Genomic DNA, 18821 nt, shown 5'->3' on the forward strand with positions numbered 1-18821 from the left:
TTTATTTTTTGTTACTAATCAGATCTGTAACACAAACCAAATTTAACTATAAAGCTTTCTTGTGCTTAAAATACCATCTATACTAAGAATAGGGGTTATTAATTTGTGGGGGCTTCTCCCATTAGAGTTAGAATCTATTATTAAACTAAAAATTACAAAAGTCTTTTATTATTAAATGCTAAGGAGTTCTGATAAGATCTGATTAATGTACAAAGTGACCAAAGCAAGTTTTCATATAAGAGTTAGTAATATTTGGTTTATAGTAGCTTTTCATATTGTAATAGGTCCATACAAGTTGTATTTACTAAAAAAACTAGGTAGGTTGGTAAGATTAGCTCCCCCTTTTCAGAGAATATCCAGTTCTAACATTTATGACCAAAATCTTGAATATATAAAGGGGAAAAACTCTTAAATTTACTACACTTAAGATTTCTAAAAAAAAGGCCATTTAAAATGCAGCCGTTCTCTGCTGTGTTTTAAGCTGCCCAGAAGCCTTCTCTTAAGCATCTATGTAAAGAATGATGGACAGAGCAGGAATGAGGCCCAGGGAGAGAGAGAGAACCCAGATGACCTGTGTTGAGTCCTTAGATCCAACCATACTACCCAATGATGTGAGATAATCCTTCTTTAAATTTTCTCCTCCGACTTTTCTTTATCTACTTTTAAATTTACTTTCTGTCACTTCAATTAAGAGCTCTGAAAAAAAAAAAAAACCCCACAAAAATTCATACCCTCCCCCAACTCTCACTTCTCCTCTCCCATTCCAGCTCCTTCAATACACCAAACTTTATTCCCACTTAGAAAAGTGGGCCCTCTTATCCACAGAGGGATGCATTCTAACACACCCAGCAGATGCCTGAAACGACAGATAATACCAAACCCTGTATCATTTTTTCCTACATGTACATGCCTATGATACAGCTTAATTATATATTAGGTATAATTAACAACAGCAGCTAATAATAAAATAGACCAATTTTAACAGTATACTGTAATAAAAGTTATGTGAATGGCTTTGTGGACATTATCAAGTAAAATAAGGGAGACATAAACACGAGCACTGTGATACCGAGGCAGTCTACCTGAAGCCGGGTCGCTAAGTGACCAGTGGGTGGGTGGTTGGATGGCGTGGATCGTCCACAGCCCAGTGGGATGGGGCAGAGCTGCACAAGACTTCGTCACACTACTCAGAAGAGTGTGCAATTTAAAACTTACGAATTGTTTATTTCTGGAACTTCCCATTTAATATTTTCAGATATTAGTTGACCCCAAGTAATTGAAACTGCGTAAGGTGAAACCGGGGCTCAGGGAGGACTACTCCACTTGGTAAGTTGAAAAGGACATAGAAATACTTTGTGGGCAGCCAAGTTTGGGTGTGGGAGTGAGAGTGTAGGGGGTGGAGGCACAGACTTCACTACCTTGTCATGACTAACCACCGGGCTGGTGTACGTGTTCCCTACACCCAGAGAACCTTGGCTTTAAAATATTTACCACCACAAGAGCCACAATGAGAAATATGTGACACTGGATGGCCACAGACCTTTGGCCTAATTGACCAATAAGATCTAACCTCAATTTTCTGGAGGTGATCAGATTTGACTTAGGATAGGCCCAAATGCATTCGCTGTGGCCAGTTTCTTAGGCATGGTTGTTGGAGAAACCCCAAGGGCAGCTCAAGAGAATGGGACAGGCTCACCAGTATAAAATGATTTCAGACAAGGCCAGATCTAGGTCAAATTAGAAGCAAGCATCAAGGCCATCACTCAGCTGCTTCAGTCAGCATCTATTCTTTTTGTTACACAGAGGCTCAAGTTACTAACCACTGGACACAAATCAGCTTGGGAGCAGAGGGAATGTGTGTGCAGAAGAGAACGCAGACTACATCAGCTGCGAGCAAGAGGTGCAAGACTTCTTGGGGAAGTGCTCTGGCCAGTGGAATGGAGCTGGAGGGCAAGGCAGCGCTGCAGCAAAGACATGTCCCATCGGGGCTTGCAGAAGAACCATGTCAGGCAAAGCAAAAAGCTAACCTAATTCTCTCCTGAGTGTCCCGCTGGTAGGGAATACTCTTTACCTGGCACTGCAGACTCACCATTAGGAACCGGGTATACTTAAAGAAGAGGACTTACTGAGTCCTTCTGAGATAAAGGACTAAATGCAAGCCGTGATGGCTTTTTGGGTCTTTCTGTGCCTCTTTGGGCACCAAGTGCATTCACAAAAAATCCCAGCCTTACGGTTGTTGCTGTATCCATGCTCTGCAAGGTCCTAACAACAACAGGGAGGAATATATCCTTTTGACAGCCTGGATGTGCTAAAAACAAAGGAAACTGAACATTAAGGTGGGTCTGGAAACTTTCTTCCTCTAGTAGTTTAAATCTGGCTTTTGTAAGTAACCAATGTCCTTTACAAATGCTCAGTCTGCATGTCCCTGACCAGATACAGGCAAGCTGGCCTGTGGAAAACCACCATGTGCTCATGAGCAGGACGTGTGTCAGCGAGGAACTTACTCACCATGGCCTTTCCCCACAGTAAAACAAGGCCGATCCCAAGTCTGCTGGGCACTAAGATTTGTAAATGGAAGTAAAATGATGTGATGTCACTTCTTAGGAGAAACTCAGCCTTCCCCACCCACAGACTCGGAGCACTCCTTGACCTCGACATCAGCACCCACCTCACAGAACTGTATTTATCTACCTGAGAAAGACCATGTTTAGTCATTTCGTGGCCTCAGGGCCTGGCATTCAGTAAATGTTTGCTCACTTAACAAACTCCACTTTCTATCCTGTCTCATCACCAGCTTTTTAAAAAATACATTTTATTGATTATGCTATTACAGTTGTCCCATTACTCCCCTCCATTCCCCTCCACCCTGCACACCCTCTCCCACCCACATTCCCCCCCTTTAGTTCATGTCCATGTGTCATAAGTTCTTGAGCTTCTACATTTCCCATACTATTCTTGCCCTCCCCCTGTCTATTTCCTACCTACTATCTATGCTACTTATTCTCTGTATCTTTTCCCCCTCTCCTCCTCCCACTCCCCTGTTGCTAACCCTCCACATGATCTCCATTTCTGTGGTTCTGTTCCCATTCTAGCTGTTTGCTTAGTTTCTTTTTGTTTTTGTTTCAGGTGTGGTTGTTCATAATTGTGAGTTTGCTGTCATTTTACTATACATGTTTTTTATCTTCTTTTTCTTAGATAAGTCCCTTTAACATTTCATAAAATAAGGGCTTGGTGATGACGAACTCCTTTACCTTGACCTTGTCTGAGAAGCACTTTATCTGCTCTTCCATTCTAAATGAAAGCTTTGCTGGATAGAGCAATCTGGAATGTAGGTCCTTGCCTTTCATGACTTGGAATACTTCTTTCCAGCCCTTTCTTGCCTGTGAGGTCTCTTTTGAGAAATCAGCTGACAGTCTGATGGGAACTCCTTTGTAGGTGACTGTCTCCTTATCATTTTGCTGCTTCTAGGATTCTCTTCTCCACTTTTATCTTGGGTAATGTAATTATGATGTGCCTTGGTGTGTTCCTCCTTGGGTCCAACTTCTTTGGGACTCTCTGAGCTTCCTGAACTTCCCAGAAGTCTATTTCCTTTGCCAGATTGGGGAAGTTCTCCTTTATTATTTGTTCAAGTAAGTTTTCCACTTGTTGCTCTTCTTCCTCTTCTGGCACCCCTATAATTTGGATGTTGGAATGTTTAAAGATGTCCTGGAGGTTCCTAAGCTTCTCATTTTTTAAAAAATTCTTGTTTCTTTATTCTTTTGTGTTTGTTTACCAGTTTCTTTCTTCCTTTTGGTCCACTACATTTATTTGAGTCCTTCCCATCACTATTGGTCCCCTGTGCATTTTCCTTTATTTCACTTAGTGTAGCCTTCATTTTTCCATCTAATTTGCAACCAAAATCAACCAATTCTGTGAGCATCCTGATCACCCGTGCTTTGAACTGTACATCTGATAGGTTGGCTATCACTTGGTCACTTAGCTGTATTTGCTGTGGAGCTTTGATCTGTTTTTCCTGTTTGAGCCATTTTTTTTTTTTTGGTCTTGTCACACCTGTTCTGTATGAGGGGCAGAGCCTTAGGTGTTCACCAGGGTGGGACAACCCAGTAGCCGTGCTGTGACGCTTTATGTGGGGGTGGGGTCTGAGAGGGAACAATGGCACTTGCTCTGATCTCTGTTGTACTTCAGTACCTTCCACTGCTTCCCCCAGGCAAATGGTGCTAATTCCTGTGTGGGTGGGCTTGTGCATGTTTTAGGACCCCATATGTCTCTCCAGTGAACTCTCCTGTGAGTCTTTCCCTGTGCCTCAACCCCCACAAGTGTTTTCAATCAGTGCCCCGAGGCTCTATTTCCCAGCGCTGGGATCCTGGGTTGTGTGCAGCGCCTTGCTTCACAATCACCGCCTTGTTGGGTCTGCCGGTTGCCACCCCGAGCCCAAGGTCTGCCAGGCACTGTCTGTGCACCCAGGGTCTGCCCGCTGTGGTCTTGTGTGCCTGGCGTGCCTTATGTGCCAGGTCCCACCGCTCTTTGTGCCATGACCCCTCTCCGTCCAGATGCCCAACTCTACTCAGCTGCCCGACTCTGCCCTTCCTACTGGTTTGGATGAATGTGTTTATTTTAACTTCTTGGTTGTCCAACTTCCATACAGTTCAATTTTCTGTCAGTTCTGGTTGTTACTCTGTTTCTAAATTGTTGTTGTCCCTATCTTGGTTGTGTGAGGAGGCACAGTGTGTCTACTTATGCCTCCATCTTGGCCAGAAGTCTCACCACCAGTTATGTATGTACTCCCTCATCCTTCCAATCTGATCTCTTGGGTAATCCCCACCTATGTTGCCAGGAGTGTTAACAGGATTGCCTAGGGCACACCAATGTTGCAATTAGCAACCCCTGCCCCCCACCAAGTACACACCACACCAAGCCCTCCCTACAACTCTTTCTTCCTTCCATCCTTCAACAAAAGTTTGAGAGCCTACTATGTGCCAGGCACTCTCACACCTGGAAGGCCAGTGGCCAGGGTGGAAGGCGCTACTGTGGCTGGGCTATGTCTGAGGGGTCCGAGGTACGCAAGTTCCTGATGCACCCCCTCTCTGCTCACCCCCTAAACTGGAATGAATCACTCCAAAGGAGACTGACTTTCATTATTCCCAGGCCTGTGCATCTGAAGTGTCTACCACTTACTCTGTAACTGAGGTGTTTACTACTTACTCTGTAACTCTTACTAAGGCACTCTGCTGTGTGCTATACAAAATTCCCAAGTAGAGGGAGGGGGCGGTCTAAAAGCGAGGGATGAAGGGGACTCCTAAAATGAAAGGAGCTGCCATCCTGAGGCAGATACACAGACTGGGGAGGGGTTAAAGGCAGGGATGAGCCACCATCCCTGTCCCTATGCCCACTTCTAATGGGGTGGATATATAAGGAGCCAGCCCAGAGGGACAGGTGTCAGGGACAAAGGGCCCACCACCACATGGGTCCCTGTGTCCAGGACTCTGCTCTGGAATTTCCATCCTTGTTTGTAAGAAAGCCTATTCATTTGTGAGCAGCAGGCCAATAACATGACTGAATATTTAAGCCTGAACAAAATAGTTGAGAATTACAGAATTCTCTATCAAATGTGAAAATCAAGTGGTAGCACAAATGCCAATGAAAAGCATTTTTAAAATATTTTAATGAAAAATTTTAATTAACAATACATATTTAGTACCTCTCAACACATATATCCAGATCTATTAGCACAAGCATTTTTAAATATGCAAAGGGTGTATATTCAAAAGGATTAGATATGACATTCTGCAACATTACCTAACATGTCAATCTACTGACAAAAGTTTAGCATGCATACATGTTTTCGAGTCCATACCTAAGTAAAATAAAATGTGGTAAGTAAATGAAAATGACAAAAGGGACAGCATATTTATGTAGGTGGCAAGTGTTTGGCAAAGACAACTGAACTAGACCCCAGACAACTTTCTCAGACCACGTTCCAAACCCAGCTTCCGTGCCTACTAACTTTAGACCTTGGCCATTCTGTAACATCTCTACTCCTCAGTTTCTTCATTTGTAACACAGGGGTGTCAGTGACACTTCGTGGGCTACTAGGAGGGTCCAATAACTGAAGACCATACTTAATGTAGTGTCTGGTACATAGGAAGAGCTCAAATGATAGCTGTCGTTGTTATTTATTCCCATTATTATATCATCTAATTGTTTTCCTTTCCCCTGGAGGACAAAGGCAGAATCAATGGAGATAAGAATAGGTGGTGCTTTTGCAACAGAGATGCACACACATCTGTTTTTTCCCTAAAATGGACCTGGGGAGCAGGTCTCACCTCCCTCCTGCTCTCTGGGTTGAGACAGAGTCCTTATGGAAGGCACAGAGAGGATGCTCAATAATGCAAAGTGGGCCTTCATGTAGGAAGTGAAAAAAGAGCCCCATCTTCCAAGCTGAAATAGGCAAAGGATCGGGAGATCACATGCTGCTTTCAGCAAGGCAAACATTGGTTACTGAGACACGGGGTCCTACAGAGGTCGCAGGTTCGTTCCCTGCCTGTATTCCAAGAGGAGGTCTTGGAGGTAACTGGGTTCCTGTCTCCACCCAGGAAAGGGTGGACCACACCCAGCCTGGGGCTCCAAGGCCTGCTCCTGGCTTTGCTGTGAAGAACGCTTGCAGCCCTGGACAAGTCACTCAACTTGCCTGATTTTCAGAGAAAAGCTCTGGACGAGGTTATCTTCAGGGCCTTTTCTAGTATTCTAAAATTCTACATTTTAACGAGTGAACTTCACTTTTCAACTTAACTGTACCTACCAGGCTATGAAAACAAAACAAAACATAGAACCATAAGGGGACCAAGTGGCCTTTTTTGATTCTCATAGCCAGCTTTGTCCACTGCACTGTTTTTCTTAGCACACTAGTTTAAATATTGTAGATTGCATCAACTTAAATTAGTAGCATAAGAACAACTAAAATTTCACTACTAACTCATGCTCTACTTCCAAACATCCACTTGTAAAATTTCCAACTTAGACAATCAACTGTTTTACTCCTTAAAAAATAAAAAATGCAGAATCAAGTGAGATGCCTGAAGACAGCTGCCATAGGGCAACCTGCTTCCTTGGGGAAACCAGGCAGATACAGCCTTAAAGTGTTACAAAGAGCTGCCTTCAGGTGGCTTCCACCTCTTAAGAACCATTGGGGACCACCTGGGGCAGTCATAGAATCTGACTTCAGAAGCAGACAGGGCAATGATGAATTAAGAGGAGAAAGCACTGACAGCTTGAAGGGGTTGATCCCAGGGCCCAACTGCTAGACCAAAGAGGACTTGAGTACATGAAGGATGCTGTGCTGAGAAACACCCAGCTTGCCTAGCTAGGGCCACCCATTAGACCTGGCCCAGCATGGGTGTCCAGGGAGCAGTGGTAAGCACCAGGTGGGGCTCTCCAAGGGAGAGGGGGCACAGAAGGAGGTGCCAGCACTGGCCTCACAGCACTCTGGTGCTCAGTAGTGTACATCACAGCACACGCCAGTAAGCAAACACCCCCTCTGCACTCATGCCTGTCCCCAGGGCACACACAGGGCTGTGTAATAGAGAAAACGAACATTTGAGACATATGCATAGAGTCTAAATAGGAGAGTATGCCATATGGGGAAATGCAGTCACAAACTACATTGGTAGGGAGATTTTACTTTAATTCCTAGGCATTCTGAGTTCATGTTTCTTTATTCTAAAACCGAAGGCTCCACATGTGTAACTTTTTCATCAGAAAAGTGTGTGTTCTCCGCTCTTTAGAAAACAGAAGTAAATTACAATTTTACTAAGAAGCAACCAAGATGCCAGTTGTTGAGAAATACATTACCTGATGTTCTTGTCCTTCCTCAGTGGTTCTCTGGTACCACTTGGCCCAGAGAACAGCAATTTGGTTTCATTTACCCACGTAAAACTGCACACCACCTTCCCTCCACTTTACAGGGGTGCAGAACCCTCACCATTTCCCAGTCTCTCCTGGCTTTCTTCCCATTAGTATTCTTTTTAACAATCTGTCTCTATTTTGTAATTATCCTCCTGCTAATCTGTTGTTAGTTGTTTTACACTTTTGTTCTAAAACTTAAAAGGCTTGCAATGTACGAAAACAAACCCCAGTTTATTTTAGGTGGCTGGCATCGCAATTACTATAAAAGTTTCCATATTACGTAAGCAATACATTTGGCAGGTCATTCCTCCTGTGAACAATCTCACAAGACAGAATTCTAAAGAATCTAAATTATGATACCTGCTATGTAATTTATGTTCAGGCAATGGCAGATTATACAACAAAGAATGAAAAGGTACATCTGATGTGTTAAATGTGACTCTGAGAACCCAGAGTCCCTCCTTAATGTTAAGAGGCGGTAATTTAAGTTGAAAGTTTAAAATCAAATTGAGATCAAATCACAAAGCTTTGCTTTGTTCTGCAAGCTACAGAACTGCAATGTGGTCTTTAAGAACTGTGATTAATAGCCACATAGTGTACTTTAATTCAAAGTTAAATTCTCTCTTAATTTTTATAAGGAAATCCAGTTTTTAAATTTACTGTTATAAAAATGCCCTAACAAAGGTCAGAAATTATCACAGTCCTTTTCAATATTTGGTAGGCAAAAATGAGTAAGTAAATAAATCAAATCAAATTGAGATATCTTAATCTCCTCACATGTTACATACAAACTTTTCATGGGGAATGGTTCAGCATTGCATTCTTTTTTTTTTTTTTTTTTTGAGATTTTATTTATTCTTAGACAGAAAGCAAGGGAGGGAGAGAGCGAGGGAAGGAAATATCAATGTGTGGTTGCTTCTAGTTTACCCCTTACTGGGGACCTGGCCTGCAACCCAGGCACATGCCCTGACTGGGAATTGAACTGGCAACGCTTTGGTTCACAGGCCTGCGCTCAATCCACTGAGCACACCAGCCAGGGCTGGCCTTGCATTCTTTATTGAGACGAAGAACTGGTTGCTTAGAGAGTGACTCAGTTTAGGAAGTTGTTTAAGGACAGGCAGAAAGATTAGTAGTAATTTTCTATTGTTGAAGAACATTCAACTGGGAAAACAAACTACTTCAAAGACAGATGCACCCCAAAGAATCAGCATCTCCTCTTACATGGTTTATAAAATACACAAAACATGTGAGCATCTGACGTGCCAGAAAGCATATGCAAGTTTGCTCATTAAATCTCCTTTCCAGCATGTGTCAAGATCAGGAAAGAGCTTGATATTTTCTGGACTAACTGCCCTGTGACATCTAGTATTGGTAACAGCAAGATGTCACCCACCCATGTAATGTGATTTTGTATGTATGTGTATAAATACTGGGTAAATAGACACAAATGCTTACAGACACAGTAAGTATTTCTGGGCGATGAGATCACAGGTGATTTTTATTCTTCCAATTTTTAAATGAGTACACCTGTCTTAAATGAAGGATGTATAAAATCCAGGCATTTCAGAGATGATGATTCCAAGGAACAGCTGTGGGCAAAAACCTGTGTCATACAAAGAAGCCCTGAATGACACAGACGGGCAAAACACTGTGCTTGTAGCAGCCAGAGGACATGTTTGGTGCTCCCAAAAGTGATGCTTAAGTAAATTTATAAGGAAGGAGGTATGTGCCTGGGACATTCAGCTTTGGAGTGATGTCAATTAGTGGCCCTTGCTCACCTCAACATGAAGGAATCAGGCAAAGGGATTATATTGGTGACTCCCTTGGGCCCAGGGAACAGCAATGCTCACTGAAGGAGCTGGTCCCCTAGCATTCAAGGGACCATAGCAAGGATGGAAATCACAAGAGCTATGCCAGGGAGCGGCTGAATTCACCAATAAGCATGCCAAGCATCTATCATCCCACCCCTACTCTGAATCCCTAATTCCTGAAGCAATCAATCTCTGTAAAGGCTGTAGGCAGAGCAGACCTGCTCTGAATTTCAACCCCATCACTTACTGTGTGTTCTTGGGCACATCACTTACTTCTGAGCCTCAATATTTTTCATATGAAAAATGATTAGGTACTGGCTGGTGTGGCTCAGTGGACTGAATGCTGGCCTGTGAACCAAAGGGTGGCTGGTTTGATTCCCAGTCAGGGCCCATTTCTGGGTTGCAGGCCAGGTCCCCAGTAGGGGGCGTGTGAGAGGCAACCACACACTGATGTTTCTCTCTCCCTTCCCCTCTCTCTAAAAACAAAGTCTTAAAAAAAAAGATTTTGTTCCCCTTAGGGTTATTGTGAAGATTAAACAAAAATGCAGCAGGCACCCAGCACAGTATCTGGCACAAATCAGGCACTCAAAGAGAAATCATTATTACTGTTCACTCTGGAAAAACATATATAAAATCAGTTTAGAAGTCTTAATTTGAATTTTTCTGCTGTACCTTTTGTTTGGCTTTGGGGTGTGGGCTGACACACTTCTCTGCAGGGAATGCTGGCTGGGGGAGCCTGTGGCCCCGCTGCCAGGTGAGGGCTATGGTGGTGGCTCTTAACAGGGAACTGAAGGCTGGGACCTCCTCAGCACAAACCAAGCCTGAAAGCTTGGCAGTGGTACTGATGTAACAAGCTGCTTCAGAAAAGTAAGGTCTCCAGCACAGGCCCTAAAGAAAATTATTTGTATCGAAGTCCAAAAACCTAAAAGTCACTTAAAAATAGTAAATACATTATGACAAAAATCTAAATGTTGTGTCTCCCAAAGTTGGGATTCATGAACATTTTCATGTTCATGTCACCATGTCACATGACAAATGTTATGTTCATTTCATTTGAGGTCCTGCCATCACCTCAAACTCAAGTGGGTCTGTCCTCAGGGCCTGTTTCTCTTCCTACTTCCCTAATTCTCTCGGCCATTCTGCTGGTCATTCGTCAAGCTCAAAGCCCTTGAGTCAGTCACTCATGACTGATACTCCCGGCTGTTCCATATCCAGTCAACACTGATCCTGGATTTCCCTTCAAAATTCCTTGGATCTGTCACCCTCCATTCCCATGTGGAGCTCAGGATATCCACGTCACCCCTGAGTCGCACTGAGCTCTCGTTCCCAGCCTCCTGCTGACTGACTGGTTCCCTCCAGTCCCCTCCTGACACCCAGGATGAAGAACCCTCTATCCACATGTGGGAAACCTTTGGGGAAGGGTTCCATTTTCAAACGCCATCGGGCCCAGTGGTTGGGGCCTTCATGGTGTGGCATGCCCCAACCATTCGGGACTCCCCAGTGTCCTCCTTCATTCCAGTCAGCTGGCTCAATGTCCTTCAACAGGTCCATGGCTTCAAGCTTCTATCTTTACTGTGTTCTCCCTCCCTCAATTAAAGTCCCAGCTCCTCTCACAAGTCTCAGTTCAGCCCCACCATTGTGTACATGAATGATAAAATGCAATGTTCAACAATTTCATGAGACAAGTAATCACCCCATTTTAAAGATGATACAGTTGAGGCTTAGCTTTCAATAGCCTGTTGAAAGTCACTCAACTATAAGTGGTGAAGCCTGCCCCCTCCCCCTGCCGCCAACCTTTATGCACGCTGCTTCCTGAAGGACAGAAGGGAGGCCTAAATTGCACAATCCAGCCCCTGTTTCCAGGGGAACAGATGGGGACCACCGTGCCACTGTTCAAATGAGGAATGCTTATTTGTAAGGGTCATTTTCCCAGTTATGTCACAAGCTTCAGAAAGTCAGAGACTGAACCTTATGCTTTCTGTATACCCTGCCAGAGGAAGTGATGCCCGGCCAGCTCCCTCTTCTGATCTGAACATGCCCTGTTACAAAGTGCTAATCTGCACATGATGTCTGCATCCCTATTTCAACGTCTTTGATTATTTTCAAAGCTCACTCAGCAAGGAATGAAGTGGCTTAGAAGAGATTTCCAAGGAAGGGACAAGAGTGAGGAAGGGACAAAGGAAATCCAGACGTGGCTCCCACAGTCACAGGCTGTGCCGCTCATTACCCACATTTCATTCACAACGAATCACATGCCCAGGTTCAGGCCTGCGTAGGACATCTGTAATCACAGCAAAGACTCACAGTGCCGCAGTGTCCATATGAAAATTCCCCCACATCCTGTGCTACCACGGAGGCTGTGAGCCCAGGAGATTGTTTCTGACTATCACTCTCTCCCTATCTGTTATAACAGAAAAGCATATATTGAATTGACTCAGAACTGTCTGGGCTGATCCAGCAAGAAGCAGGTATTTCCTTACATAGAAGCTGATGATATGGAGAGAACCTGCTGGTTACAGGAAGTTCTGGATCAAGTATACTGGGGGAAACCACGTTGGTGAAGGATCAGTTGGACATGTTTATCCTGGTGTTAATCTCTTGTTTCAGGTCCAATCTCAGCAGGTTCAGTGGTACCCGCTCATCTCTGAAAGCCTTATGCCAAAGGCAAGGCACTCTGACATTGCCAAGTTACGCTTCCTCTGCTCCAAGCCAACTTTATACCCTGGGGTGGTCTCCAAACTACTCTTGTATCTGTCCATTTGTTTTAATGTACAGAACGGCTTCAAGAACGTTATTTTCCCTGAGCCACTTGAGAGCAAGCTACCAACATGATGTCCTATCACTTGAATACTTTGTGTGTTTTTCCACAAACAACATCATCCGTCAGAACCTCAATACAACTGCCAATATCAGGCAATAAACATCGATGCATTATTACCGTTTAATTCTAGGACCCTACTCAAATTTTGCTAATAAGCTTTTCAGCTCTAAAATAAAAACTGGTTGTCACTAAAATTTCTCCTAATGTTCTAAGTACCTGTCTCTGCCACAGAGTCCTAGCAAATGCCCAACCACTAAATCCAGATATTCAACTTGCTATAGTAGAAATTCAAGTTTGAGTGGAAGTGCCATCTCTGTTGCATACCTCTGACTAGAAGTACATTCTCGGAGAAGTCACTTAGCCACTCCAAAGCCAATCTTAGCATGGATATGCCTCCAAGAACCTTGTGAATTTCACCCACAGGAACCACCCCTCCTTGTAAAAAAACATTACTCAAACCAGTGCAAGGGCTATTTAACACACAGCACTGGGAGTCCCTTTTGGCAGCTCTACTCTGCTCCTGTGTCTGGCTTAGAATCACAGAGGTGGGAGTCCTAATCACTGCCAGGTTTCTAATTGGCCTTAGGTATGGTCACTTAGGGACAAATGCTCAAGGAGCAAACCTTGTGGCAGTTCACTTTTGGGCCCAGACGCCTAAGGAAGCGGGTTAGCAATGGGCATATGTGCCTTGGATCAGAGGTTAGAGATGGAACTGCATCGTTTTATGTAATCCAAGTCAACACCTGGACTTAGCCAATGAGAAGAGTCAACCTTTGGAGTTTTGGTGGGTTTTCCGCTGTTAGGAAGTGGTAACAAACACTGTTCTTCAGTAGCCCAAAGGAAAATCTTTAAAAAATACCTCCCTGGGAGCAGCTTCCTCACATCTAAATGTTTAGCACATCACTTTACAACATCTAACCCCAGTGATTTCATAACTCAGGTCACCATATCCAGGCCAGACTATAGCCCAAGAATGCTCTCCGGCTGGGCAGGAGAGCTCCATAGTTGGAGCCCTTCAAAATACCAACGGGGGGATGCTCCCGGCAGCGTGGTTCTTCACCACTGCTCCTTGTAATCTGTGGCAAAGTTCTCTTTGACTATTCATGATCATAAGATGAATATGAGAGGAGATATAAATGTTTTGCCCAAGAGCAATTAAGAGCTCATATTATTTTATCCAATGATAAATTATTAAAGGAAAAGAAGGAATGGTCATTCTTTCCTAACAGAGAGATTTTTTTCATGAATGGCATTGCTTTCTCAAAGTCACTCTAACCAAGCATTAGATGTGATTAAATTAATGTACCGCCAGTATCAACATACCAGATGAGTATAAGAACAGAGGAGAGAACTTGATAGAGTTACAGTTACCTGCAATTAGAAATATACACACATTTATAACACTGTGACTTTGCTGAGGAGTCTGGTGCTATTTTTCCAAACCAGGCATTTGCCAGGGAATTTTATCATGGGTTTAGGAATCAAGGTAGATTTCCCTGGCAGTACAAATTACAGGTGTGGATGATACTGTGAGTAGCTACTAGAAGCTCAACATGTGCAGTGTAGTTTTTGATGCTGTTTTCACTCCTTTTAATGCACAGCAGAGATAAATTCTGATTGGGTAATCAATCTAAAACATACTACAATTCTGACAGCACACTGGTGACAGCAATATAAACAGGAAGCCATGACCACTTTAGCACTCTTTTTTTTTTAGCAATGGAGAACTCTGGGAGGCAGGGGAGCTGCAGAAAGTCTTCTCACTTTCTTTCTTGATAACAATGTCCTGTCAAGTCTGGCTATAGAGACTAAGAAGCCTCTCAGCCTTGGTGATTCTTGTCAGGGGGCCTCCCCTCTCTTTGATATTGCTCAAGAGGACAATGAAAACTCATGCTGAGTAACAAGGTTTCTCTCTGTCCAACCAAAGCAGGGCTTTGGGGGAGCATGATAGATACACTGAAACAAAAACACATACAACAAAGGGGGCACTAGTATGTGGTGATGGAAACACTGACTTTCAGAATATGACTATCAACAGCTACTAACAGATATGGATATTCAAAATATGATTATACATGTATTTTTATTTGTACAGTGCTCAGTACAAACATTTCCAAGGCAGTGTGTGCCTGAGTGGGGACTGAGCCTGGAGGAGAGCTGGTCACTCTCCAGGGCATGTGAGAGTCAAGGGGAGAAAGCAAAGAAAAGCAAACTCTGATTCTATTTAAGGAAGAGCTTTCTAACAATCTGTGTTCTCCAAAAATGGAACTGGCTGACTTAGAAGTTGAAGTGTTCCAGCAAAGCAGGGTGGCCATCTGTCAGGGGTGGGGCGGGGGCCCAGCGCCCAGCATGAAGACTGGGTGAGCCAGCCTCCTCTGTTCTGAGAGCCCTCAGCACACAAGCACATTGACCTGGCCACCACTCTGATCACAGATGCTGGGAAAACTAAACACTAGGTGAAAGATGTGGTTAACAGTTTTAATTTGAGGCTTTGTCTTCTCTCCTTCTAAACATTGAAGTTAAAAAAAGACAAGGTATTCAAGAAAGTTTCTAGATTAAATCAGAGTGCTTGCTTTGCCTTATTTTACTTCCCAATGTTTCACTCATTTAGTTTCTGGACATTTCATTTTTTACGAGAATCTTGAGAATATATATTTTTTACAATGAATAGAAGACAAGACTAGTCAACGCTGTTTAGTAGCTAAAAAAAAAGGCACTTTGTGGGTGAAAAGATGAAATTGGAAAACACACATAAAATTATTCTCAGGCACTCAAAGTATTTGCCTATTCTTGCTACCTTATTTCTTTACCACAGTTCATTGAGTTATAAGCATAGGACAACAATATTTCTTTCCAGTGATCTGCTTGGAAAACAAAGATGTCAGTTTAGTAGAAAGAGAATCAGATTCTTCATGAAAAATGAAATTTCTACATCAGGCTCAGAATCTCTAATAGCGGGTCGGTAGGTGTGACTCATACAAAGGCCTGGGTTTCATTTATCTCTCCAAATCATGGGTATAACCTAATCCGTAACACAAAAATACTGCCCAGTTAATGAAGACTTTAAATGCTTTTGAAGAGTTAGTAGACTTTCCAAGACTTTATTAGATGAAAGACAAATATTTTGCAACATCTACTACATTCAGTGTATAATTTTCTTTTGTTTTTCCACCTGTCACTTTCTTCTCAAATGAAAAAAAAAATCTCTCGTTAGAAACAAAGAGGAAAAAAACTCAAGTAAATATAACATGGGTGATAATACTGACTTCAATATTAATATGCAATAGCAAACTCTTAAGTGATAACCCGCCATATCATATACAACACCATGATACATAAGGAGGCAACAATAATTTTTTTAAATGGCAGGTCAGAAAGGCCCTCAAAATTATTTTCTCACATAATCTGAAGCAGCTACTGCAAGTCAGTCTGATATGCATACAAAATACAAAGGGAAGGTTGGCCACCACTAACTTCAGGTGATTCAAGGTGGTCCTTCCCATCTCCCAAAAGTAGAGAAGAGAAAGGCATGTGGGAGGAAAACTGGACATGAGCCAACAGAGCTGAGCACCCAGCAGTCCCCACCTGAGTGACCCTAGATGGCCTCAGGCATCACACTGGTGCTCACCCTGTTGCCAATGTAGCTGACACTATACAGGACTGTTGGTATGAAATTCCCTGGGTTCAAAGTGCTTCTTACTATCTCCTTCTGTATGCATAAAGGCCAAAGGGACAGGATTTTGTAAGAGAGAAAAGAGCTGATGGAAAGACATAGGCAGAGCTGTTGATATTTTTGGAGGTGGTAATTCCACTTCAGGATCCTCTAGAATGTTGGTGTCAGGAGAGAGAAACATGTGCAGGGGCCCAAGACACATGGCAGTGTCAACTTACATAAGATTCCAAACTCGAGAATCTCCAGGAAATGACAAACGTGACATTTCTCTATCTTGGTGTCTTAATTTTCGGAGATTAAAAAACAAGGCAACTAGAAAAATGTGAGTATTTAAAATAGAACCTTAAAAAACACATGCACACAAAACATAGACTCAAAAGATGAACACTCTCTCCTCAAAAACAGCCAACCAGGCTTCCTCACTCTCCTTAATGGGAAGTAACTCAGCTCTAACCTGGGTCCTAATGCTGCGAACACTCACCTAGGGTGTCCTTCAGGTTCTTCACCAGGGAGCCCTTCTTCAGGCTGTTCTTCCTCTCCACGTAGTTGGACGGCACATAGCCCGTCCTGTTGGCGGTGTTCCGCACCCGCCACCACGTCTTAGAATCATCCAGCAGCCACAGACGCTCGTTCTTCTTGATGTCAAGCTCCTGGTCCTGTTGGGCAGTATAGTCCCACTTTGCTATAACAATGACTTCTTCTGTCATCTTTCATGGAGTCCTTCTGCCAGCAAAACATGTGGAGATGCTCATTAGAGAACCACCAAACACTTCATCCTTTGCATCAACTTGAAAAATTACGCAATTGACAGCTTTCATTACAACTTGGCAGCCAGTTTTCTCCTGCATCTTGAAATACTCAATCTTAACATGACCTTCTTTCAATGAGCTTTAGTATTTTGTTTAGAAGCAAAACAAATCTTAATTCTGTATACTGGGAATTCTGCATGCTCCGCCAAAGACAAAAATAAACTTTCAAAAAATTCTAAGCAACAATATCACAAATAAATGTTTTCATCTAATTAAGCAACACCAGATCCTTATATGTTTACATCCACTTTCGTAGAATGTGCTGAATTTTATGAACATATTTAATAATTAGGAAAACACCTAGATTTTTCCTATAAAATGAAAATAAATGTGGTATTAATACAGTGTGGTATCCTGTACTGTAACCTAAAACAGAGAAGGGGAATGAACTAAACATTAGTGAAATCCAAGTAAAGTCTACTTAATGGTGATGTACCAATGTTAATCTCTTGGTTTTATCAAATGTGCCAGGGTTATATAAAATGTTAATACTAAGGGAAACTGAGTGAAGGGTATACAGGAATGTTTTGTACTACCTCTGTGACCTTTCTATAAATATAAAATTATTCTTGAAATCTATACACAGATGTTTATAGCAGCTTTATTCATAATTGCCAAAATTTGGAAGCAATCAAGGTGTCTTTCAGCAGAATGGATAAATAAACTGTGGTACATCCAGATAATGGAATATTACAAAGTAATAATAAAAAAAAACTATCAAGCCATGAAAACATATGGGGAAACCTTCAATGTATATTACTAAGTGAAGGAAATCAATCTGATTCTCACAAAGACTCTGTCTTTGAATAAAGGATAGTCAGGTCCCTCTGAATCCTCTTCCTAAACTAGGCCTTGACTTTTGTACTTCCATTTCCAACTCTGCACTGCTCAATTTTAACAAGAATCATGCCAAGTTGGTTTAGCCAGAATCTTCCACCCTAACCCAGGTGAAGCCTGACCACCATGATCTGCCTTTAGGAAGAATACTGTTAGGTCAATTTAGCCAGAATACCCCCTTTAATGTTTCCTGTTAGGAATTTTCCATTCATCTATCCCCCACCTGCTCCTTGGCTGTAAACTTCCACTTTTCCTATTTGTGTTTGGGGTTGAGCCCAATCTCTCTCCTCTACTGCCAAACTCCCAATCTGCCCCAGCGTTATTTAATAAGTGGCATGACTAATTTTCTCTTTAACAATTCCAACTACAGATATTTTTGAAAAGGCAAAACTATGAAGACATTGAAAGACCTCTGGTTTCCAAGGGTGTGTGTGTGGGGGGGAAGGATGAATAGGCAGAGTACATGGATTTTGGGGGGCAGTGAAAATACTCAGCATGGTATTTTAATAGTGGATACATGTCATCATACATTTGGCAAGATCCATAAAATGTACAACACTAAGGTGAAACTGTAATAATACAATTATTCTAAAATAAAAAGTTAGCAGCCGAGTAGCTCAGTTGGTTGGAGTGTCCTTCTGTACACCAAAAGATGCAGGTTCAATTCCTGGTTGGGGTACATACAGGAGGCAACCGATTGATGTTTCTCACATTAGTATCCGTCTCCGTCTCTGTGTCTGTCTTTTTCCCTCCTCACTTCCTCTCTCTATAAAATCAATAAACATATCCTCAGGTGAGGATTAAAACATTTTTATTAACATCAACAAATAAATATAGCATGTAGTCCTGGCTGGCATAGCTCAGTGGATTGAGCGCGGGCTGGGAACCAAAGTGTCCCAGGTTCGATTCCCAGCCAGGGTACATGCCTGGGTTGCAGGCCATAACCCCCAGCAACCGCACATTAATGT

At 42.7% G+C, this 18821-nt stretch overlaps 1 protein-coding gene across 4 annotated transcripts in view; it reads right to left on the bottom strand.

Annotated features, from left to right (window-relative positions):
- Window positions 1-18821, bottom strand: part of NCK2 (NCK adaptor protein 2) — a 149420-nt gene that overhangs the window by 32872 nt on the left and 97727 nt on the right. For all 4 annotated transcript variants that reach the window (XM_036028338.1, XM_028516936.2, XM_036028337.1 and 1 more), the window contains exon 3: window positions 16689-16930. In XM_036028338.1, coding sequence (XP_035884231.1) covers window positions 16689-16914 — 226 coding nt within the window. In that variant the 5' untranslated portion in view covers window positions 16915-16930. The remainder of the gene's footprint in view (window positions 1-16688; window positions 16931-18821) is intronic.

Source organism: Phyllostomus discolor, chromosome 6 (assembly GCF_004126475.2).
Source record: "Phyllostomus discolor isolate MPI-MPIP mPhyDis1 chromosome 6, mPhyDis1.pri.v3, whole genome shotgun sequence".
NCBI lineage: Eukaryota > Metazoa > Chordata > Mammalia > Chiroptera > Phyllostomidae > Phyllostomus > Phyllostomus discolor.